We start from the raw sequence: 25,312 nt of genomic DNA on the forward strand, positions 1-25,312 counted from the left end.
ACGCTGATCAAGGCCTGCCGAACCCTTTGGTCCTTCGACATTGCTTCTCCCCTGGGCTTGGGAGCTTGCAAGAGGTCCCGGACTGGGAGGACGACTGGCACGAACAGATGTACCCTCATGCGCAACACTGACACTGACACTTTTCAGTTCACTTGCACTCACTACACTTCCCACTGCACTTTGCGCTTTCAACTCTTTGACATCTGCCAAAAGTTGATTCCGGTCATTAGCTAATGACTCCACTCTGTCACCAAGAGCCTGAATGGCACGCATCATGTCCGCCATGGAGGGTTGAGCACTAGTAGCAGGGTCGGGAGTCACCACTACAGGGGAAGGAATAGGTTGAGGGGCATGGGGAGAGGAAAAATCAAAAGAGCGAGAAGAACTCCTCCTGATCCTATCCTTCTCTAGCCTACGTGCATTTTTTAGGAATTCGTTAAAATCGAATTCCGAAAGCCCAGCGCATTCCTCACATCGATCTTCCAATTGACAGGATTTACCCCTACAATTGGAACAAACGGTGTGAGGATCTATGGAGGCCTTCGGAAGACGCCTAGAACAAGCCCTAACGCTACACTGCCTGTACTTAGGGACTTGAGAATGGTCAGACATCTTGAATTGTAGAAATAGTCAAGGGGGAATTCCAAAATCTAGCAAAGTTCATTAACAATTAATCCAAATTTAATCAAAAAGCTTGATAAGCTAATGATAAAGGTTCCTGAATAGCGAAGGCTAAAATCTAGAGCGAATACATCACCAAAATCGTGAAAAACAACTCCAGAAACAACAGCGTATCCAAGTAGGTCTTGCCGGTGGCACGACAGAGGAAAAATTGAGTTCTTGTTGACAAGAAGTACCTGAGTACCTACTCGACAGATGGCGCTGTTGTGTACACCCCCACCTGTATAGCGATCGCTGGCGTATCCCGACCTTAGATTTCTGTCGGGCAACAGAGTTGACAGCTACATGATCATCGGGTAAGATTAATATTGAAAAAAGAACTTTAATAGAAATTCAATCTCTGGCACCATTGTTCCATTAGTTTGTTACATGCATAAGATTTTTCATAACTTTGACCATCCTCAGCATTCAAACCTTCCCAAACAGTATCATCCTGCATGCAATACTACGAATGCTGCTAATTCTTAAAAGGCATGCCTTCCCCATAATATGGCTCAATACATACATACATATACCAAAGGCACTTCCCCCAATTTTGGGGGGTAGCCGACATCAACAAGAAACAAAACAAAAAAGGGGACCTCTACTCTCTACGTTCCTCCAGCCTAACCAGGGACTCAGCCGAGTTCAGCTGGTACTGCTAGGGTGCCACAGCCCAACCTCCCACATTTCCACCACAGATGAAGCTTCATACTGCTGAGTCCCCTACTGCTGCTACCTCCGCGGTCATCTAAGGCACCGGAGGAAGCAGCACGGCCTACCGGAACTGCGTCACAATCGCTCGCCATTCATTCCTATTTCTAGCACGCTCTCTTGCCTCTCTCACATCTATCCTCCTATCACCCAGAGCTTTCTTCACACCATCCATCCACCCAAACCTTGGCCTTCCTCTTGTACTTCTCCCATCAACTCTTGCATTCATCACCTTCTTTAGCAGACAGCCATTTTCCATTCTCTCAACATGGCCAAACCACCTCAACACATTCATATCCACTCTAGCCGCTAACTCATTTCTTACACCCGTTCTCACCCTCACCACTTCGTTCCTAACCCTATCTACTCGAGATACACCAGCCATACTCCTCAGACACTTCATCTCAAACACATTCAATTTCTATCTCTCCATCACTTTCATTCCCCACAACTCCGATCCATACATCACAGTTGGTACAATCACTTTCTCATATAGAACTCTCTTTACATTCATGCCCAATCCTCTATTTTTTACTACTCCCTTAACTGCCCCCAACACTTTGCAACCTTCATTCACTCTCTGACGTACATCTGCTTCCACTCCACCATTTGCTGCAACAACAGACCCCAAGTACTTAAACTGATCCACCTCCTCAAGTAACTCTCCATTCAACATGACATTCAACCTTGCACCACCTTCCCTTCTCGTACATCTCATAACCTTACTCTTACCCACATTAACTCTCAACTTCCTTCTCTCACACACCCTTCCAAATTCTGTCACTAGTCGGTCAAGCTTCTCTTCTGTGTCTGCTACCAGTACAGTATCATCCGCAAACAACAACTGATTTACCTCCCATTCATGATCATTCTCGTCTACCAGTTTTAATCCTCGTCCAAGCACTCGAGCATTCACCTCTCTCACCACTCCATCAACATACAAGTTAAACAACCACGGCGACATCACACATCCCTGTCTCAGCCCCACTCTCACCGGAAACCAATCGCTCACTTCATTTCCTATTCTAACACATGCTTTACTATCTTTGTAGAAACTTTTCATTGCTTGCAACAACCTTCCACCAACTCCATATAACCTCATCTATACTACACAATATTCTAGATGTTTTATTCTATCTGGGATACGATTGTGGAATGATCATAATCAGGCAGTTGAATCGGTGGAGCTTCAGAACTTCAAACTGACAGCGAATATTTTTATTGATGTTGAACAGACTGACATAAGTCTCTGTACCTAAAACTAGTTTATATATGACAGATCTATTCAAAAGTTGTTTCTGATCTTAAAATATTTTATATTAAACATTCATTACAGTAATACTGTACCTTCAGATACGAGCTTAATGCGTTCCGGGAACCAAGCTTGTATGTCAATTCACTCGTATCTCGGATAAATTTTTCCCATATAAAATAACTAAAAAAAATTAAACCGTTCCCACCCTCTAAAAAATCACCTAAAAACAGTATATTACAGTGGAAAAACATGTTTTTAATTGTTCTAAATCACAACCTACACTCACAAAATAACAAATACCTATGTACCTATGTAACTGGTTATGATCTGCAATAAAATGTGACATCATTATGAAGTTCTTACCTTCGAGACAACAGTAGCGGTAATGGCGATGTTAGAGAGATAGGGGAGAAGAGAGACTTGACGCCAACACGTTCGGTATCTACACTTTTGTAACACTACGTAACATAACTTAAAGTTTAATTCAACTTGAAAGAAATTAGCTAACTGTACAAATGTTAATCTTATGTTACACCAAACTTAATTCTAATTTGGTTTTCATTTTCATTATTTTACTTTTCTTCTTCCGGCTTGGCTCTTTTTGCCTCGCTTTTTTACTCGTTTTCACCTTCATTTTTTGCCACCCTTTTTAAAAGGAACCTATCTAGGTGCTCTTCATAGCATCCTTCTGCTTGAGGATGGAACATATTGATATGTACTCCTCTCAGAATGGCGAGCCAGCTCAGTCACTTGTACACCACTCTCATGTTTTTCAATTATTTCATGCTTTATCTCTATTGTATTGTCATCATACGCTTTTTCTTTTCACTACCCTTGTTTGCACTCGCTTGCTTTGGACCCATTGCTTATTCACTTAATTATGAACTGATTAACGCAAAAATCACGTAAAAAATGCAAACACTACGGCCGATGCTCGGAGATAATTTTACGAGATGGAGATCAGACGAGAAAGAGCGAGCGATGCTGTCCTTGTGAGCAGCCTCTCGAACACTCGGCCACCTAGGGAACCGTCTTGTATCCTCATATCTCAAATTTGTCTCGTATCTCGGGGCAAAAATTTGCTCAAAACTTTCCTTGTATCTCAAATTTATCATGTGTTGGACACTCATATGTCGAGGTATTACTGTACTGTACTTCTAATAGTTTATTCATTTCATAGTTTCCATTCCTCACTAGCTATTTTTCACTGTTGGAGCCCTTGGTCTTATAGCATCCTGATTATCCAACTAGGGTTGTAGCTTGGCTAGTAATAATAATAATAATAATAGTGTGGTTGGCATTGTAAATCGTGAAGAAGCTCCCTCAGAACCTCCGTCAGCCGGGTACTATTCAGTCTATTGCCATAGTGGAGCTATGAAGTTCATGGATAGGTTGATTGCCGAAATTACCCTGCTGAGGAGTTTCCTTAACAGGCAGAATGGGGGAACACATAAACGTCCAGATGGTCCCACAAGTGTTGGAAGGCATCTTAAAACATTGTCTGAAGGTCAAATACTGGCAAACAGTACACCGCAAGCTTTGGATTCAGGTATGTCATCAATTTTTTGCTATCTGAAGGTCCAAAGAACACTTGGAACCAACTATCTGAATCTTCCTGCTCAGATTGTCTGCCAAGACATTATTTTTTCCAGGTCTGAACAAGGCTGTCAGGGAGATAGCATTTTCATCTGTCCATTGCAGGATTTTGACGGTTAGTTGGCAAAGCTGACAAGAAATAGTACCTCCTTGCTCGTTTAAATATGCCACTACGGTTGTGTTGTCACTCATCAACACTACCAAGTGATCTAAAAGGAGCTGTTGGAAATGTTGAAGAGCAAGGTAAGTTGCCTTCAATTCCTATCGGACTCGCACCACAGCCCAGAGGGCATATGCTAGAGCAGGTTAGTGTCCCATCCCTCTTTTGATGCATCCGTGAAGAGCTCAATTTGAGAGTGAGAGAAAGATCTACCACTCTGAAAAGGTTTGAATCCAAGAACCACCAACTCGGTTCTTTCTTTTACACAAATCCCATTAGAATGAGCATCCGGGGAAGATCCCTGCCTTGAGACCAAAATGTCTTCAGCTGCCACTGAAGTGACCACATGTGAAGGAAACTGTAGGGTACTAGGCACTCTAAGGAGGCCAGGTAACCCTGCAGGCACTTCCACAGGTAAGCTTGTAGCAAGCTTTGCACCAGGAACTGACAAGATATTTCCTTAAATCTTGCAATTCTTTCCCACACCAGGAAGACTTTCTCTCATAAAGTGTCTATCTACAAATCTAGGTATACCAGGTTCTGTTTGGGCTCCAGAGAGAACTTCTCCAAATTCACCATGATCCCCAGATCACAACAAAACTTGAGAAGCATGGATCGATGTTTTAGAATGGTCTCCACCAAGTTTTACAGAATTAGTCAATCATCTAGATAGAAAAGGAGATGAATGCTGCTGGGATGTGCCCAAACTAAAACCCCGGGGATCCCTTGGGGGGTTGTTGATAGACTGAAGCACAGCACTCAAAATTGGTATATATTTTCGTGCAAACCGAATCTTAGGTATGTACTTCCTTGATGATGCATGGATAGGGATCTGGAAGTACGCACCTTTCAAATACGTGATCATGAAGTCTCTCGGTCTTACAGATTATCTTCTTCCTTCTGTTGATCAGGGCAAGGGGACATGAGACATGGGGAAAAGGTCCTTCCACTCCCAACTCTTGGTCTTCCTGACAGCCTCGAGTTGTGCCATCCTCTCAACTTGCCCTACTGGAGTATTACAGATTGAGGAAGGAGAAGTCCAATTCAGGTACAAAGGGCGATGGAGAGCACCAAAACTACTACAGCAACCAGGCCTGCCCCGCCTGCTGAGCCGTAGCCCCAGGCAACTGTGGTGCAGACAAAATCATGTGGCCGACATGCTTCACAAAACCAAGTGAACTACACTAGCATGCAAAGTAATTCTAGAAGACATCCCCAATTAAGTAAAATAACCTAAAACCACAATGGAAACACAACCAATTTTAATTGCTGGGTTACTCCAAATGATCACTACCAACTCTCTAAGGATCCAATGACCCACTTGGTGCATCATCCATTCATGTAGCTGTATTAGAAATTTATTCAGCTTTCAGATGCTACTTTAAATTTTTCAAATCTGGTGTACAGCACCTAAAATTCATCTGATAATATCAGAGACCAGAACACTGAAGAAAAGGAGGTGTGGTTTAGCAACACTGTGTTTGTTACTATTAGTCAGTAAATGTTGCCTTACTAAGCAAGAGGGGAAGTAAATGGGAAATTTGTAGTTTTTCTGGGGTAACGCCAATAAGAAGTTAGCTTCGAGAAGAAAGCAATATGAAAATAACAAATAAAATGTTTTTTTTTTTTTCATATAGGTACATTGTATAAGGAAACTAAAAGTCTAGGAGTGTTATTAAGGAAGCAGCACAGATTTTAGAAATTTTTCCAATCACTACGTTACATAAAATCCACAAATGTTTAGAGACAGCACCTGTATTTCCACATATTGAATAACACTAACCTTTATGGGGAACATCATGCCACAATGTGGACAATAATGCTTCACTTCCGATTCTGGATGCTTGCGGAACTTGTGAGAGATAGCAAGGGAAACCGTGCTGAAATGCTCGCCTGTAAAAGAAACAAGGTATTACCACAAAAAAAATCACGAAAAATAAGCAATTTTAAAGCAACTAGTACTATTCCTAACTATACAAACCCCAGTCCTTTAATATATATATGAGAGAGAGAGAGAGAGAGAGAGAGAGAGAGAGAGAGAGAGAGAGAGAGACTCCAGAATCACTAAAACACTAAATGCATCCCATTTCACACTACAATATTAAAGGCTCTGGGCAAAGATGTATTTCTTTATACAGTGTATATCCAGCCATATAGTTATATGCAAAATTATTTCCATAAGAGTATTACAGAAAATACAGAACTGTAATGCCATATCACCTTGCTGACTTACATATAGCTTTGAAAAATAATTCTTATGTAAATCTAAAAAGGTTGTCATATCCTAATTCATAGTCTTTCACTGTCTTGGGGTAAAGATGCTTGAGGGTACACTCAAGCAAACTATTCTATCTTATTTCTCTTCCTCTGGTTTTTTTAAGTTTTTATAGTTTATATATGAAAGATTTATCTTAATATTGTTACTGTTCTTAATGTTTTATTTTAATTGTTAATTATTTCTTTTGTTCTTTCCTTATTTCCTTTCCTCACAGGACTATTTTCCCTGTTAGAGCCCTAGGGCTTAGAGCATCCTGCTTTCCTAACTAGGGTTGTAGCTTAGCAAGTAATAATAATAATAATAATAATAATAATAAAACAAAACAACTAGGCAATTCAATAAACAATAAAAGATGCTGAAAAAAGTGAAAAGGAAACTTACCACACACATCACAAACTGCATTGTCCACAACCTTTGGTGGCAAAGGCACATTGCTCTTTTCACTGGAAGATTTACCAGGACTTGCAGCCTCAGTCTTCTTCTCAACTGCTCGCGGTTTTCCTTTTATATCTATTTCCCGATTTGCATGACGTCTGAAAGGATATGAAACATTTGCATGACGTTTGAAAGAATATGAAACATTTGCATGACGTCTGAAAGGATATGAAACATTAGCATGACGTCTGAAAGGATATGAAACATTTGCATGACGTTTGAAAGGATATGAAACATTTGCATGATGTCTGAAAGGATATGAAACATTTGCAAGACGTCTAAAAGGATCTGAAACATTTGCATGACGTTTGAAAGGATATGAAACATTTGCATGACGTTTGAAAGGATATGAAACATTTGCATGACGTCTGAAAGGATATGAAACATTTGCATGACGTCTGAAAGGATATGAAACATTTTCATAACGTTTGAAAGGATATGAAACATTTGCATGACGTCTGAAAGGATATGAAACATTTGCATGACGTTTGAAAGGATATGAAACATTTGCATGACGTCTAAAAGGATATGAAACATTTGCATGATGTCTAAAAGGATATGAAACATTTGCATGATGTCTAAAAGGATATGAAACATTTGCATGAAATCTGAAAGGATATGAAACATTTCATGATGTCTGAAAGGATATGAAACATTTGCATGATGTCTAAAAGAATATGAAACATTTGCATGAAATCTGAAAAGATATGAAACATTTCATGATGTCTGAAAGGATATAAAACATTTGCATTGACTTATAAAGACATCAACCAACAGCTGTCACATTTCAAGGACTAAAATTACACTATTTTATTGTTTAAATTCTTATAATGAATCCACAAATTATCACAGGAGTTACCCCTCACGATATAAACTAAACTATGAAGCTATGAAACTGTTTAGCATCAACCCCTTTATCAGAACCTTTCTTTAGGAATAGTGAATTATGTTGGCAAAGTCTAAGGTAAATATTTATTATTCCCGAGAATCAACAAATGGGAAAATTTAACTTTCAAAAAGTGCCATAAAAAATTCATGATGAAAAACACTAAATCATTTTAAGAAATTTATATTTTTCTTAACTATGCAAACTTAAGTCCTTTTTAATTAAGAATATACTATCAGCAAAGCTAGAATTGCCAATGAATCATTAACATAGTAATTTGGTAGTGACAAAGAGTTGAAGGGATTCAGTTACCGACGTGCCTAATTGAGTCGTCCAACTTTTGACCTTCGGCATCTGGACGGTTAAAAATGGAAATTTAACAAAACAACAGTTTCATATAGCTGGGAAAAATAACAAACTTGGAAATAATTTATATTTTTCCTAACATACAAACCTGGAGCTATTTATAGGGGTATACTTTCGGCATAGCTGAAAGACAAACCATGATAATTTTAGTGAGGGATAACTACCCCATCCGCTAGTTAGCGGGTGGGGGATGGGGTAGACTGCCTACCCCGCTCACTCACACCTCTCAGCTGAGTAACCACTTGCTTTATGGCAGGACTTCTCGGGAGACAGTGTGGCGGGCCAATTTGTATAAAAAGCTCCAGGTTTGTATACTAGGAAAAATACAAATTATTTCCTAATTTGTTATTTGTTCCGGCATAAATACAAACCCTCCACTATTAATAGGGGTGAATTACTCTTAGGAGGGAGGAACTCCCCACCAACTGGTCTTGGTCATGACCCGGGGTTCTCTGTATTTGGATCTGTGATCGATAGTAGAAGGAACCCTACCCTTGCTAAAATCTAGTGCCGATATGAGGTAATGCACAGATAGAGGCCTACAGAAACTTGTGTGTGAGTGGAACTAACAGTGTGGCTTCTCTTTAACATAGGAACTTGAGTACACAACCTATTGTTCTTAAGACTTACCCAATACCCTCCCTCAAAAAGGTATTGGGGACGTAACAAAGTATTATTCTATACTTAGGAGGCAAAAAGGAAACGAGGTCAGCTATGCTGAGGCTTGCGGAGCTGTTTTCCCCAGAGGGGAGAAGTTGAAAGAAAGAAAGGAGCCAGTCATTCTTATTCATACACCCCAGACTAACCCAGGTGACCTCAGCCCTCAACCCTCTTCTACTTGTCCATCAAGGATCCTGATGTGTTTAGAGCATTTGTTGTGTGACCACCACAGGACCAATGGAAAAGGTCTCCATGTTCCTGTGGATTACGTCTTTGCAGGTAGTGGGCTGTGAAGGTCGATTGACGCTTCCACATGCCCAATTACAGTGTCTGCGCCACAGAGTAGTTTCTTGAATGCCAGGGACGTAGCAATGCCTTTGACATTAAAAGATCTAGGTCCTAGGATGGAGGAGGGTCTAGATTGAGAGCAGACTCAATAGCCTTCCGATCCCAGAGGGGAAGGAAATCCTTGTGATCCTCCTCTTGACCTTCCTCGTGCTGGTCAACAGCGCTGACACACGGGAGAGCTAGTATCATTCTTTAAAGGTAATCCCACAGACTCCTCACTAGGTAAAACCCTAGTTGAAGGGTCTTCAGTTACCGAACGAAGATTCTATCCGGAATGGGTTGCAACTAGGATACAGCACACTCTGATTTTGAGTTTTGGCAATCAAATCAGGGATGCCACTGAGGATTACTTCTCCCCATCTCCTAGAGTAAGAGACATTAGAAGATGGATCATACAACACACTATTTCTCTTGGTCAAAGCCCAAGTGAGTAGAAAAGGCCGTCTTCCATGTAAGGAAGCGATCTGTTGCCTGGCATAAAGGTTCGTAGAGAGGGGCCTTTAGGGACTGAAGGACCCAAACTGCGTTCCCAGGTGAAGGTTGAGATCTGACAGGGGACCAAGCTATCTCAAACTTTGTATAAGTAAAGGCATCGATGGGAGAGAATCCCCTTCCACGACATCAGTCACAAAGGACCAAACACTTCGCCTGGAAGACCGACGCTGAAAAGTGTCCGAGGTGCCTAGACCTCTTTTCTGCAACTTGTTGCGAAAGGCCTCTCTGAGAGAGGAGGTGTAAGACCATCCCAGGCGTGAAGTCGATGCAAGGCTACGGCTTTGGAAGTGTTAGCATGTGGCTGTTTGGAAGATAGTGTTGCAGAGGAGGATCCCTTAGAACTCCGTCGGGAGCTGCAGAAGGTCCGGGAACCATTCTGAGTGATGCCCTAGCAAAGGTACTGGAGTCATTGATAAGATCGTTCTTATCCTGACTTAGCAGAGGACTTTCTCACCAGACCGAATGGGGGAAAAAGCGTACACCTCTAAGCTGCCCCACCGATCTTGGAATACATCTTGTTCGAGGGCCTAATGTTCCGGGACTGGAGAACGGTCATACGGGAGCCTGAAATTCAGGGACGTTGCGAGCATGACCACAGTCGGGGACCCCACAAATATTAGACTTTGTTGGATATAAGATGATTCAAAGACACTAGAAACCCACTATCTGAGTGGTCCTGTTCAGATTATCTGTAAGCACATTCCTGTACCAGTAATGATGCAAGCGGATGGGGGCACCTAGCTGTCCTCTGTCCATCTGAGGATTACTACTGCTAGATGGTTCTCTAAGAGAGGTCAATGCTGGTACCTTTCTGAATCGGGCCAACGGACGAGGATGGAATGGTGTGGCATATGCCAACCCTTCAACACCCCCCTTTTGATGTATTAAAGTGAGCATCAGATCCAGAGGGGAGACAAGAAGATAGGCCTCTTTGCAGAGGCTCTTGTTTGCCAACCCCCTTCCGTGTGGTTCGTACAGAGGGGGGGGGGATTGCATAGCAATAAACATATCTTCAGGTGATGTGGAGACGTGCAACTGTTCGCACGTCTTGCAATGAAGGGGAAGGGCCTGTCGTCCCTCCAACTGCCACCAATCTAGTGTTTGTGGTCGAATAAGACTGATACCAAATGGTAAACCAGTTACTCAGTAGAGCTTAAGTTATAAGAGCGAATCTCCATAGAGATCGCCTTCCGGACAGGAGACTGGACTGTAATTATCAAAAAAATCCAACCAACCCCAAGAGGAGATTGAGACGTGTCTTCAATCTATTGTGGGATGGGTAATATGCCTAAGTCTACTAGGGAGTAGTAACACCGAAGTATGATCATGACAAGCATACGTGCGTAGCTCAACTTAAAGTCGTGTCCGGAACTCAGTTGGAGTGCCTTGAAAACGTTCGTAACGGAGATTCCTCCTTCTTAGGACAAAAACGTTTGTACTTCTCCATCTCCGATCGGTAAACTAGCATTTGTATTTAATGTTCCCTACTAGGGAACAAATATGCTTATGCGAAGTTTCTGGTCAGAGTCATTGTAGGAGACTAAGACTTCCGATCAATAGAAAGGAAAAAGTGCCTAAACGAAAGCAGAACGTAAATGCCATATGTCTGGTTACAGTTAAGTAGCCAAGTAATGTACTGAATAACCTGGTTTCAGTAAGGGATATAGCTATACAACTTAATAGAACGGAATTCTAATTACAATATGTACATAGCCCTTATTGGCAGAAAGATCGCTTGCACGCATATGTACTGGCCCATCTGCGCTAGCACATGTGTAATCTCTGCCTCCAAGAAACATTTGCAACGAATTCGAACGCGGGAATAATGTACTGTATGTGCGACAAATCGCACCATTATTGCCCAAGGAATTTTTGATCGGTGACTAGCTGTAGTAATTTTTTGAATGAGAGCGCACATGTTCTCAAACAAAATATACAGTTATAAAAGTAATAATTTTTCCTTTGGTTTGCCCCTCCTCTTTAAGGGAGGAGATAGCCAGTGTTCATACACAGACAGGGATGTCTGGTTCCCCGTGGGCAGGGTTTGAAGCGTTCGTAAACGTACAGTAATTAAAATCTGCCCACGCTGTTACTATCATTCTAAAATGTAAGCTAACACTGCTCCTTCGGGATTAATTGTTTGAGACAATAACCCTGTAAGGGTAGAATAAAAAGTCTCAGAAGCCTATCGTGTAAAATGGTAAGTCGTTGTACCCGAGGTACAGTGACGGGAGAAGCTGACTCAATCAAACGGTAGAACCCGAGTTTATGACAAAAACCTCACGGTTTTGTCTTGGATAGAGCGCATGCTCTGGGTAGGCTTACGGTATTTAAAAAAGTTTTTAACAGTACCCTTGAAGTTCTGTAAAACTTCTCAGAAATGAGTCTCCCGAAAAGCGTGAAGTCTCGTATGTGGGGTTTTGCTTCAACAAGATCAGACATAGATTGCCATCGAATGCTTACCCGAAGGAGTTGCAATCGAACGCTTTCTCGCTAGCGAGAAAACTACCGTCTAATTCAGGTAAGGCCTACCACGGGAAATGAACTGAAACGTAAAGAATTTTTTATTCCCCGCTAGTTTCCGTCCCGGCAGTTAAGGGTTTCTCGATGACGAGAAATGATCACGAGCCGCCTGCTAACCAAACTACTCGAAGTTGGAGGGTGGAGGGAAGATGACGGTGGTTCGCTCGAAAACGAAAGGATCGGTGCTGGCGAGACCAGCCTAGTTGATATAGTAATCAGCTGGGAGTGTAGAGACGTAACATGTCACGCTTTTGGAAGACCCATCCCGTAGAAGTGGGGGGGGGTCGACCATAGAGTTTTCAGTAAAACCTCTGGATCGCGGGAACCGAGAGATTCGGCGCGATGAGAACCTACGGGTGCTGAATTTATTTCGTGAATTCCTTTCTCACGACCCTAAGGGATTGTGAATCTATTTCACGCGACCCTCAGGCCACGAGACCAGAAGCATGATCAGAACCCAAAGGAGCTATGTTAATAGTTACCTGTGGGGAGACTGAAGCCCCTAGGCAGTAGGCATCCCTCAGGGTTTAGGAACCTCGGCAGGTTTCTGAACCCTTTTACCTGTGGGAGGCTTCCCGGCAGGCAACAGCGGCACAGGCCTACCCTTAGAGATAGGTTCTAGGCGTTGTCGCGTGGGCGACTGCTGTCTCTGAGGCAATGGAAAACAGAAAGTGGGCTGCGCGAGCCTGAGGGTTCAATATGAGCGTTGATCGCGTGCGCATGAACTCTCCGCGCGACGAGTCTGAGTACTCTCTGTCATAAGAATAAAACTCTTAAAGGTTTAAAGGTCGCTCATGAATGGCAGAGGCAAGGGACAGTGACACTGCCCTAGAAATCAGGACAATGCCCTAGAGACTGACCATATATTATATGATCAGCGCCCAAGCCTCCTCTTCACCCTAGCTAGGACCAGGGAGGGCCAGGCAGTGGCTGCTGATGACTCAGCAGATAGACCTATAGGCTCTCCAAAACCCCCAACCTTAGCTCACAAGGATGGTAAGGTTGCAGACACTAATGGCACTAATGAGTCTGAGCGGGACTTGAACCCCTGACTGGCAAACACTAGGCAGACACGTTACCAATCAGGCCACAGCAACGATGGTTGCGCGCATAGAGTTGGTCGCGCTCGTAGCACTAATCGCGCGCGTGACGAGAGTCCGAAAACTGTCATAAGAGTAAAACTCTTGATGACAATGGTCACGCGCGCAACAAGAGTCGGAAGACTCTGTCATAAGAGCACAACTCTTGATGATGATGGTCGCTCGCGAGTTGTTCAATCGCGCAACGAGAGTCCAAATACTTTGTCATAAGAGTAAAGCTTTTGATGACGATGGTTGTGTGCGTAGCGTTAATTGCACACACGCGACGAGAGTCCGAAAACTTTGTCATACTGTAAAAGTGAAACTCTTGATGACGTTGGAACACTTCGTCGAAAGATTCTCTGTCATAAGAATAAAACTCTTGATGACGATGGTAACGCTCGTAGACTTGGTCGCGTGCACCGAGATGGTCACGTGTGCACGAACACTTTGCGCGACGCTCGTAGTGCTGATAGCGTGCGCGACTCTCTGTCATTAGAGTAACACTCTTGATGACTTTTACGCTTGGAGAGTTGATCGTGCGCGTGTAGGTGTGGTCACGCGCACGCGCGTAAAACTCTTAGTGACTTGTTTTGCAAGAACCAAAAGGCTCAGCGTGATCACGTGAACCCTTAGAGGTCGCGCGATAAGGAGAGAACTCCCAGTAACGAGCGTCCGAAACTCTCTGTCACAAGAGTAAGACTCTTGATGACGAGGGTCACGTGACCCCGAAGGTTCAGCGTGTTCTGTGTTGCAAGACCCTAAAGGGTCAGAGCAACGGGAAACCTAAGTTTCCCTGTAACGAGACACCAAAGTGTCAGCGTGACTAAAGGCATGAAAGCCCGAAGGTTTAGCATAACCTGTGTTGCAATACCCCGAAGGGGTAGCGCAACGGGAAACCGAAGTTTCCTTGTCATGAGACACCGAAGAGTCAGCGTGACCGATGGTATGAGAGCCCGAAGGATCAGCGTAACCATCGTTACAAGAGCCCAAAGGCTCAACACAACTGAAACCCAAAGGTTCCAAGTTGTGTGAATTCTAAAGTCCAGCGCGACGGAGGCCCGAAGGATTCCTAAGGTCATGAGAACCCGCAGAATCAACATGATGAGAGCCTGATTGATTGATGTTTCAGGCATCCTGACATCTGAGGTCATTGACGCTGGTAACATTTAATTAATGTATACAAAAATAAATAATAAAATAAAATAAAAAATTAAAGAGTATTCAATTAAAATCATAAAAGTTGAATGTCATAAAAGTTGAATATTTTTCAGAAGACCTGCTTCTGAAATAAATCTAAAAATGCCACTTGCATGGCAGGACACATCATTTCCAAGAATCTTGGCAAGGATGAACCTGCCACCCTCACCTCGAGCCTCAAACAAATATCTATTCCTTAAGTTGTTATAATTGGGGCATTCGGTCAACAAATGCCTTACTGTTAGAGGTACTAAACAGTCGTCACAATACGGCTGGTGTTGGCCCTTTAGCAGAAACTCGTGTGTCAACCGAGTGTGACCAATACGGAGGCGACAAAGAGACGTCTCCCATTTTCGGGGCATCATATTATACCTCCAAGGAGATATGTCATTTGTTATCTCTCGCATTTTATTGCCATCTTGACTATCCCATTGCTGTTGCCATTTATTGCAAACCAATTTCTTGATGTCAGGTAAGAAATCATTACAGGGAATGGGATACCTTCTTGGCAGCAACTCGGATGCAGCCTCCTTAGCCAGTGAATCTGCCTTCTCATTCCCGGGCACACCTACATGTGCTGGAACCCAACAAAATTGAACTGTTATACCTCTCCGTCCAATAATGAAGAGCCATTCTAAAATCTTTAAAACTAGAGGGTTATTAGAATTAAAAACATCCATAGCTTGAAGGACACTCCTTGCATCACTAAAAATTGTAAAATTACCCTCCTTCTCCAACGCTATTTTCTCAATAGCGGTTAATATGCCATACAGTTCGGCAGTAAATATGGAAGCGGTCAGAGGAAGTGCACCTCTACAATTAAAACCATTACTATGTACTCCAAATCCAACGCCAACATCAGATTTGGAGCCATCAGTATGGATAAAAGTTGATACTCTATGTTCTTTAACATGTTCATTAAAAAGAGACCTGGCTTCTAGGTCTGACATATTCTTCTTATCTCCAATAAAATATTTACAAAAAGATATCTCTGGTAACTTCCATGGAGGCGTTGATGATACCTTGAATGGAAGTACCTTATTTCTAATTATATCCAGACTATTTAATAATCGTTTCACCCGAAAGCCATAAGGTTGAGGAGATTTTGGGTGCAACTCAAAGTATGATGCGTGTCTTACAAGGCTTGCAGTCTGAAAGGCTAGAGAGTTAGGGAGTCTTTGCAATCTAAACCAATACCGAAGAATGGAAGATATTCGGTAAAGGTCTAGAGGTAACTCTCCAGCATCAACAAGGAGACTTGGGATAGGCGACGTTTTAAAAGCTCCAGTAGACAATCTAATACCTGCATGATGTATCGAGTCTAATATTTTTAACCGGCTTGGGGTGGCTGAAGAATATACCTCACAACCATAACTAATTTTGGAAAAAATCAAGGCCTTGTATAATTTTAAAATAGTATTGCGGCCTGCCCCCCATGATGTATGGGACAATACTTTTAAGATATTCAGAGCTTCAACACATTTAGCTTTTAATGCTTTTAGGTGAGAAACCCATGTAAGCCTACAATCAAATATCAAACCTAAAAATTTAGCTTCTCTTGCACATGGTATCCGTTGACCTTTAATGTATCTATCCGGGTCTGGATGTACTCCCCGGAGTACATTGGTAGTTTTACTTGTCGAGAACTTAAATCCATACATGTCAGCCCACTGGATAATTCTATCAATAGAGTTGGATTTTTCTCTCAACCATTGCCATTCTAGTGCCAGCAAATGATATTGAGAGATCATCCACAAATAATGTTGAGAGAACATCCTGGGGAATGGCTGAGGATATCCCATTAATTGCTAGTGCAAAAAGGGTTACACTCAGCACACTACCCTGAGGAACTCCTGCTTCCTGGCACTTACTCTCTGATAGTTTCCCCCGCTCTCACTTGAAAAACTCTACGTGAAAGAAATGCCTGAATAAATAGTGGCAGCTCTCCTCTCAATCCCAATTCATGAATGGTTTTAAGAATATCATATCTCCATGTGGTATCATATGCCTTTTCAAGGTCAAAAAATACTGTAACATGGTGCTGTTTGGAAGCAAAGGCTTCACAAATAGAAGACTCAAGTCGTATCAACACATCTGTCGTTGAGTGCATTTTTCGGAATCCACATTGAATCGGTGATAAAATACCTAATTTTTCAAGGTACCATATCAGCCTTGTATTGACCATCTTCTCCATGATTTTACATAAACAAGATGTCAATGCAATAGGACGATAGTTTGCTGCTAAAAACTTGTCTTTACCGGGTTTTAAAAAGGATAAAATAATGGCTAGTTCCCAAACACTTGGGTAACTATGATCATGCCATATTCTATCAATAATGCTTAAAATAAATAGCTTTGTATTAAAATGTACATGTTTAATCATTGCATATGGAATTCCATCGGGTCCAGGGGCTGTATCTTTGCAATGAGCAAGTGCGGAATCAAATTCTCTTTCAGTGAAAGGAGAATTATACGACTCTTCCCTTCTTGTTGCAAAATTTAAAATTTTCTTTTCTTCAGTGCTCCTATACTGGTGACCAGGGGTTCCTTTACACTTGCTGGATATATTTGAAAAATGATTAGCCAGGGCATTGCTAACTTCATTTGCTTCAGTTACATACTGCCCATTCACCCTCAACACTGGTGGTGGGTTGGGGGTGAATTGGCCAGCTATCTTTTTTACTTTCCTCCACACAGAAGATGGTGGTGTTCTACTGTTAATGGAGGAAACAAAAGACATCCATGACTGGCGCCTTACTTCTTTCATGGCACGACGGAACTGTGCTCTACATTTCTTGTACATAATTAAATTCTCATCAGTTCTGCGTCTACGCAATCGTGTTAAGAGATCTTCTTGTGGCTCTGTGGAGTGCAGTTAGTTCTGAAGACCACCACGGGACTGGTCGTCGTTTGAATAACCCTGTTGTTTTGGGAATTAAATATACTCCTGCTGTATGAAGAGTTCCATTCCGTAGGTCTATGGCATCATCAACACTTTCAAACTTCTGCTCTCCCTTCGATTTCACTTAGCTCAGAAAATTTAACCCAGTCTGCCTTGTCTAGATTTCAACGTGGCGATCTTTGCAAAGGCGGACCCTTATTGGTGTTCATAATGATTGGTGCATGATCACTAGTATGCCAATCATCTAATGTCCTCCAATCAAAATCAAGAAGGCAGTTAGAGCTTGCAATTGAAAGGTCAATGCATGACAAAGTACCTGTCTGAACATGGAAGTGTGTGGGCTCGCCTGTATTAAGGAGTCCCACATCCTCATTCTCCACAATTGATGAGATAATATTGCCCCTTGTGTTGGATAAAACATCACCCCATAAAGGATGTCTACCATTCATATCTCCCAGTAAGAGAAAAGGTTGAGGGAGTTGTTGAATGACCTCTGCTAAATCATCAAATAAAATATTATCATTTGGAGGTAAGTACAGAGAGCATATTGTATATTTTCTCACTATATCAATTTGTACAACAACTGCCTGCAGGGTTATACGTATAGATATAGGTATTTGGGGAACATCTCGACGAATGTACATGAGACTTCCGCCATGGCTCCCTACTCCGTGATCATAAGGTGTCCTATAACTAATATATTCGCGAGGACAAGGGGTATTAGCATCAAGCTTGCTCTCCTGGAGACATACAATTATGGGGGAATGCTCGTGAATTAAGAGCTTAAGTTCTTCATATTTGGCCCTCAAACCCTGACAATTCCATTGCAAAATGGATGAAAAAACTATGTATTATTTTCTGGAAGACATCTTTGATGAGGTCTTCCCATTGACAGTTTTTGATTTGACAATATTTTCTGTAGGCTTTTTAAGTTTGGGTCTTGATAAATTAGGTTTTATATTAGCCTTTTCAGTGTTGTTGTTACCTAATTCTTGTGGGGGATGGTGGACCTCCACTTGAATTTTTGATTGATTCAAGAAGTTTTCCTGTTGATCTGAAATATCAACAGGCAAAACATCATATCTATTTGATGTCATAACTTTGGTGTTTTTAATGGATGGGGGTGAGAGAGATGGAGGTCTCTCTCTTTTCCTATTGACAGGTGGTGATTTATTAGGTTTTGATGTTTTCCCCACTACAGGCGCACCTGATAATTCTGTTTCATGTGGAACCTCCATCAAATCAGGCAAAGATATAGCCTGAGAGAGGTTAGTATTATCCTTTGTAGTGGGGGACAAAGGTTTACTAGAGGTGAGAAAGGTCTTACGTGATATTCTTGCCTTATCCTCTAGAATTCTATCAGAAGATGGCAAATTTCTTTTCTGGGGAATAGAGGCAGTATTAGGTGGGTTGGATGTCTCCTGCCTCATTTTTTCTCCCGATTTCAATACTTTTGCATAACTTGCTGATTTACTCAATAGTCTCTTGGCATGCCCCACACTTATGTGTTTAATACTGGATTTATTGAGAGCAGCCTCTTCCAATTTATATTGCTGGCAGTTCCTATCCGTAGATTTGTGATTCAAATTGCAGTTTATACAATTGGCCTCTAGTGTACAGTCTCCATGGTAAACATTAGAGCATGTACTACACATTTTATCATTCTTACATACTTTAGATGGATGCCCATATCTAAAGCAATTAAAACATTGCAGCGGCTTCTGCTTAAAAGTTCGCACTTTATTTCGTTCATTCACTATGTAAACGTGGAAAGGCACATCAGCATCCTGGATAGTCAGGATAATCATTGACGTTCCAGGGACTTTATGCACTTTCCACACAGTTAAAGGACACATGGCCAATATCTCCTCTTCTGTGAATTCATATAAGTCTCTATTAAAAACTACTCCCCTTCCATAACTGAAGTTTAGATGGGGTTTCACATCCAGCTTTATGTCTTCGTTATCTGTATTTAAATTGGAAAGTATAACCGATTGAGTTTCTGATTTAGCCCTTATTAGGAAACTGTTCTTTCCAAACCGAGATATATCTCCTGGTGCGATAGTACCTACTTTCTTTTGAAGAAATTTACATATTTTGAAATAATTTCCAGTACTCCCTTTTGATTGAGCAACAAGCCACTTTGGTGGTTTTGGCTTTCTCTGGGAAGGTACAACTACCTCTATACTTTTATCAATCCAATCTGCAGGCCTATATACATCCAGATTCTTAGGTACCCGATCGCAAAGAGCACCCTTGAAATTCAAATTACTGATTTTAATATTTATGATATCATTGATAGCTTTGAATGCTTCATCATGGTTATCAAATGATATCCATGAATCCCATTTGTCACCTTCAAGCCTCATTCTAATTTCCCTGATGTGACCATAACATTGAAATAATTTATACAGAACATCGTAATTGGTTTCAATGGGGATCCGAGTGACATGAAGGATTCGCAAATTCTCCATGTCACCCAAATTACTTTGTTTTTGAACATAAGTAGCATGGTCCTTTAGAGTTTCCGGGTCGTCAACAGAGGGGTTAGTTTTTGGAGTAGAAGCAAGCCGGGTTATCCACCTCTTATCGGAGGATTTCAGTCCTCCTATCCCATGTGGCCCAACACGAGAAGAGGCTTCAGCGGGGACCAGTCCTCTATTAGAGATGGGCTGCTTCTCTTAAGGTGGGCGTACACTGGTCAGTGGGGGTTGTTAGCCCCTCCCACCGACGACTCCAATGCCTAGCGTCACCCATTACCCGCAAATATGGGCGACTTAAAACCGGATCATTGGAGCCCGACTCTTAACAGACTTAGTTTGCACCCAATGGGGTCTGCCAGAGGGTGATGGCGTCTAAATTTGTACAGGTTGAGATGGTATGACATCCATCCCACCCTGCGCCAAATCCAAAGCAGCAGTCAAAACCTAAGTCGTACAAGCTAAAGTCGTCAACAAGTTCATGCCCAAGAGGAAGAGATGGGAGAAAATAAGAAGTAATCAAAAGAACGGAGAGAAAGTGCTGACTAATTTAGTTGGATCAACAGTTGGGCACCGAGGTCCAGTGGGGAAGTAGTTCCCATTGTTCATTAGAGCCCAACTGCAAGTCCCTAAGCCCGCCATCCTCATCAAGGCTTCAGCATCTGGGGGGATGAGAGCCCGAAGGCTCATGATCCCCGCAAGGAGAACCAGCTGGTTAAAAAAAGATGTCTACTCACAGCACTAGGAGAACGTCCAGGATGGAGAGGGGTCACCACCCCTTCCACCCTACGATCCTCCAGAGAGGAACGCTGAGCAGACTCCGCCTGAGGGGGAGACTAATACCGCTCTAAAGATACCTCCGCCGCTGGGGAGGCTTGTTTTCTCGCAGGTGAACGTTGTCTAAGACAAGACTCTCGCTTCACCCTTGGAGGAGAACCCATAAGTGTAAGGGGGACAACTAATGCCCAAAGGCGGTCTTCTCTCGAGAACGTGAGACATGTTCCCCCGAAGGGGAAACCTGCTTCGAAGAAAGCTCTGCCACCGCACCTGGTGGATCAGCAAACTCCTCGACGATGGAAACAGACTCAATGCCTGACCGACGATCCGCAGCTCTAACACAAAAGCTGAACATAAGATTTCTCTCGCGAACGAAAGTAAAGTTCTCCCGAAGGAAGTCATTGTTTAAGACATGCTTTCTCCCAGCTTTAAGAGAAAAAAGCTTAGGCGTAATAATCTCTCTCGCGAACGAGAGAGAAGTCACCCCGAAGGAGGACATCGCTTAAGACAAGGTTTCTCCCAGCTCTATGGGTAAAAAGCGTAGGCATAATAATCTCTCTCGGGAACTAGAGAGAAGTCCTCCCGAAGGAGGACATCGCCTAAAACAAGCTTTCTCCCAGCCCTACGAAAAAAACGTAGGCGTAATAATTTCTCTCGCGAACGAGAGAGAAGTCACCCGAAGGAGGACATCGCTTAAGACAAGGTTTCTCCCAGCTCTATGGGTAAAAAGCGTAGGCATAATAATCTCTCTCGCGAAATAGAGAGAAGTCCTCCCGAAGGAGGACATCGCCTAAAACAAGCTTTCTCCCAGCTCTACGAAACAAGCGTAGGCGTAATAATTTCTCGTCACCCCCAAAGGAGGACATCGCTTAAGACAAGGTTTCTCCCAGCTCTATGGGTAAAAAGCGTAGGCATAATAATCTCTCTCGCGAACTAGAGAGAAGTCCTCCCGAAGGAGGACATCGCCTAAAACAAGCTTTCTCGCAGCTCTACGAACTAAGCGTAGGCGTAATAATTTCTCTCGCGAACGAGAGAGAAGTCACCCCGAAGGAGGACATCGCTTAAGACAAGGTTTCTCCCAGCTCTATGGGTAAAAAGCGCAGGCATAATAATCTCTCTCGCGAACTAGAGAGAAGTCCTCTCGAAGGAGGACATCGCCTAAAACAAGCTTTCTCCCAGCTCTACGAAAAAAGCATAGGCGTAATAATTTCTCTCGCGAACGAGAGAGAAGTCACCCCAAAGGAGGACATCGCTTAAGACAAGGTTTCTCCCAGCTCTATGGGTAAAAAGCGTAGGCATAATAATCTCTCTCGCGAACTAGAGAGAAGTCCCCCCGAAGGAGGACATCGCCTAAAACAAGCTTTCTCCCAGCTCTACGAAAAAAGCGTAGGCGTAATAATTTCTCTCGCGAACGAGAGAGAAGTCACCCCGAAGGAGGACATCGCTTAAGACAAGGTTTCTCCCAGCTCTATGGGTAAAAAGCGTAGGCATAATAATCTCTCTCGCAAACTAGAGAGAAGTCCTCCCGAAGGAGGACATCGCCTAAAACAAGCTTTCTCCCAGCTCTACGAAAAAAGCGTAGGCGTAATAATTTCTCTCGCGAACGAGAGAGAAGTCACCCCGAAGGAGGACATCGCTTAAGACAAGGTTTCTCCCAGCTCTATGGGTAAAAAGCGTAGGCATAATAATCTCTCTCGCAAACTAGAGAGAAGTCACCCCAAAGGAGGACATCGCTTAAGACAAGGTTTCTCCCAGCTCTATGGGTAAAAAGCGTAGGCATAATAATCTCTCTCGCGAACTAGAGAGAAGTCCTCCCGAAGGAGGACATCGCCTAAAACAAGCTTTCTCGCAGCTCTACGAACTAAGCGTAGGCGTAATAATTTCTCTCGCGAACGAGAGAGAAGTCACCCCGAAGGAGGACATCGCTTAAGACAAGGTTTCTCCCAGCTCTATGGGTAAAAAGCGCAGGCATAATAATCTCTCTCGCGAACTAGAGAGAAGTCCTCTCGAAGGAGGACATCGCCTAAAACAAGCTTTCTCCCAGCTCTACGAAAAAAGCGTAGGCGTAATAATTTCTCTCGCGAACGAGAGAGAAGTCACCCCAAAGGAGGACATCGCTTAAGACAAGGTTTCTCCCAGCTCTATGGGTAAAAAGCGTAGGCATAATAATCTCTCTCGCGAACTAGAGAGAAGTCCCCCCGAAGGAGGACATCGCCTAAAACAAGCTTTCTCCCAGCTCTACGAAAAAAGCGTAGGCGTAATAATTTCTCTCGCGAACGAGAGAGAAGTCACCCCGAAGGAGGACATCGCTTAAGACAAGGTTTCTCCCAGCTCTATGGGTAAAAAGCGTAGGCATAATAATCTCTCTCGCAAACTAGAGAGAAGTCCTCCCGAAGGAGGACATCGCCTAAAACAAGCTTTCTCCCAGCTCTACGAAAAAAGCGTAGGCGTAATAATTTCTCTCGCGAACGAGAGAGAAGTCACCCCGAAGGAGGACATCGCTTAAGACAAGGTTTCTCCCAGCTCTATGGGTAAAAAGCGTAGGCATAATAATCTCTCTCGCAAACTAGAGAGAAGTCACCCCAAAGGAGGACATCGCTTAAGACAAGGTTTCTCCCAGCTCTATGGGTAAAAAGCGTAGGCATAATAATCTCTCTCGCGAACTAGAGAGAAGTCCTCCCGAAGGAGGACATCGCCTAAAACAAGCTTTCTCGCAGCTCTACGAACTAAGCGTAGGCGTAATAATTTCTCTCGCGAACGAGAGAGAAGTCACCCCGAAGGAGGACATCGCTTAAGACAAGGTTTCTCCCAGCTCTATGGGTAAAAAGCGCAGGCATAATAATCTCTCTCGCGAACTAGAGAGAAGTCCTCTCGAAGGAGGACATCGCCTAAAACAAGCTTTCTCCCAGCTCTACGAAAAAAGCGTAGGCGTAATAATTTCTCTCGCGAACGAGAGAGAAGTCACCCCAAAGGAGGACATCGCTTAAGACAAGGTTTCTCCCAGCTCTATGGGTAAAAAGCGTAGGCATAATAATCTCTCTCGCGAACTAGAGAGAAGTCCCCCCGAAGGAGGACATCGCCTAAAACAAGCTTTCTCCCAGCTCTACGAAAAAAGCGTAGGCGTAATAATTTCTCTCGCGAACGAGAGAGAAGTCACCCCGAAGGAGGACATCGCTTAAGACAAGGTTTCTCCCAGCTCTATGGGTAAAAAGCGTAGGCATAATAATCTCTCTCGCAAACTAGAGAGAAGTCCTCCCGAAGGAGGACATCGCCTAAAACAAGCTTTCTCCCAGCTCTACGAAAAAAGCGTAGGCGTAATAATTTCTCTCGCGAACGAGAGAGAAGTCACCCCGAAGGAGGACATCGCTTAAGACAAGGTTTCTCCCAGCTCTATGGGTAAAAAGCGTAGGCATAATAATCTCTCTCGCGAACTAGAGAGAAGTCCTCCCGAAGGAGGACATCGCCTAAAACAAGCTTTCTCACAGCTCTACGAAAAAAGCGTAGGCGTAATAGTTTCTCTCCGTAGGCGTAATAATTTCTCTCGCGAACGAGAGAGAAGTCACCCCAAAGGAGGACATCGCTTAAGACAAGGTTTCTCCCAGCTCTATGGGTAAAAAGCATAGGCATAATAATCTCTCTCGCGAACTAGAGAGAAGTCCTCCCAATGGAGGACATCGCCTAAAACAAGCTTTCACCCAGCTCTACGAAAAAAGCGTAGGCGTAATCATTTCTCTCCGGAGGCGTAATAATTTCTCTCGCGAACGAGAGAGAAGTCACCCCGAAGGAGGACATCGCTTAAGACAAGGCTTCTCCCAGCTCTATGGGTAAAAAGCGTAGGCATAATAATCTCTCTCGCAAACTGGAGAGAAGTCCTCCCGAAGGAGGACATTGCCTAAAACAAGCTTTCTCCCAGCTCTACGAAAAAAGCGTAGGCGTAATAATTTCTCTCGCGAACGAGAGAGAAGTCACCCTGAAGGAGGACATCGCTTAAGACAAGGTTTCTCCCAGCTCTATGGGTAAAAAGCGTAGGCATAATAATCTCTCTCGCGAACTAGAGAGAAGTCCTCTCGAAGGAGGACATCACCTAAAACAAGCTTTCTCCCAGCTCTACGAAAAAAGCGAAGGCGTAATAATTTCTCACGCGAAGACCTCCGAAGGAGGACATCGCCTAAAACAAGCTTTCTCCCAGCTCTACGAAAAAAGCGTAGGCGTAATAATTCTCTCGCGAACTAGAGAGAAGTCACCCCGAAGGAGGACATCGCTTAAGACAAGGTTTCTCCCAGCTCTATGGGTAAAAAGCGTAGGCATAATAATCTCTCTCGCGAACTAGAGAGAAGTCCTCCCGAAGGAGGACATCGCCTAAAACAAGCTTTCTCCCAGCTCTACGAAAAAAGCGTAGGCGTAATAATTTTCTCGCGAACGAGAGAGAAGTCACCCCGAAGGAGGACATCGCTTAAGACAAGGTTTCTCCCAGCTCTATGGGTAAAAAAGCGTAGGC

The 25,312-nt window shown here is 43.1% G+C and overlaps 1 protein-coding gene across 1 annotated transcript in view; it reads right to left on the reverse strand.

Moving 5' to 3' along the window:
- Positions 1-25,312, reverse strand: part of LOC137620796 (uncharacterized) — a 148,213-nt gene that overhangs the window by 73,163 nt on the left and 49,738 nt on the right. The window contains exons 3-4 of the mRNA XM_068351235.1: positions 7,045-7,196; positions 6,169-6,278 (exon numbers count right to left, since the gene is read on the reverse strand). Coding sequence (XP_068207336.1) covers positions 6,169-6,278; positions 7,045-7,196 — 262 coding nt within the window. The remainder of the gene's footprint in view (positions 1-6,168; positions 6,279-7,044; positions 7,197-25,312) is intronic.

The sequence above is a fragment of the Palaemon carinicauda genome, chromosome 27 (genome assembly GCF_036898095.1).
Source record: "Palaemon carinicauda isolate YSFRI2023 chromosome 27, ASM3689809v2, whole genome shotgun sequence".
In the NCBI taxonomy this organism is placed as follows: Eukaryota; Metazoa; Arthropoda; class Malacostraca; order Decapoda; family Palaemonidae; genus Palaemon; species Palaemon carinicauda.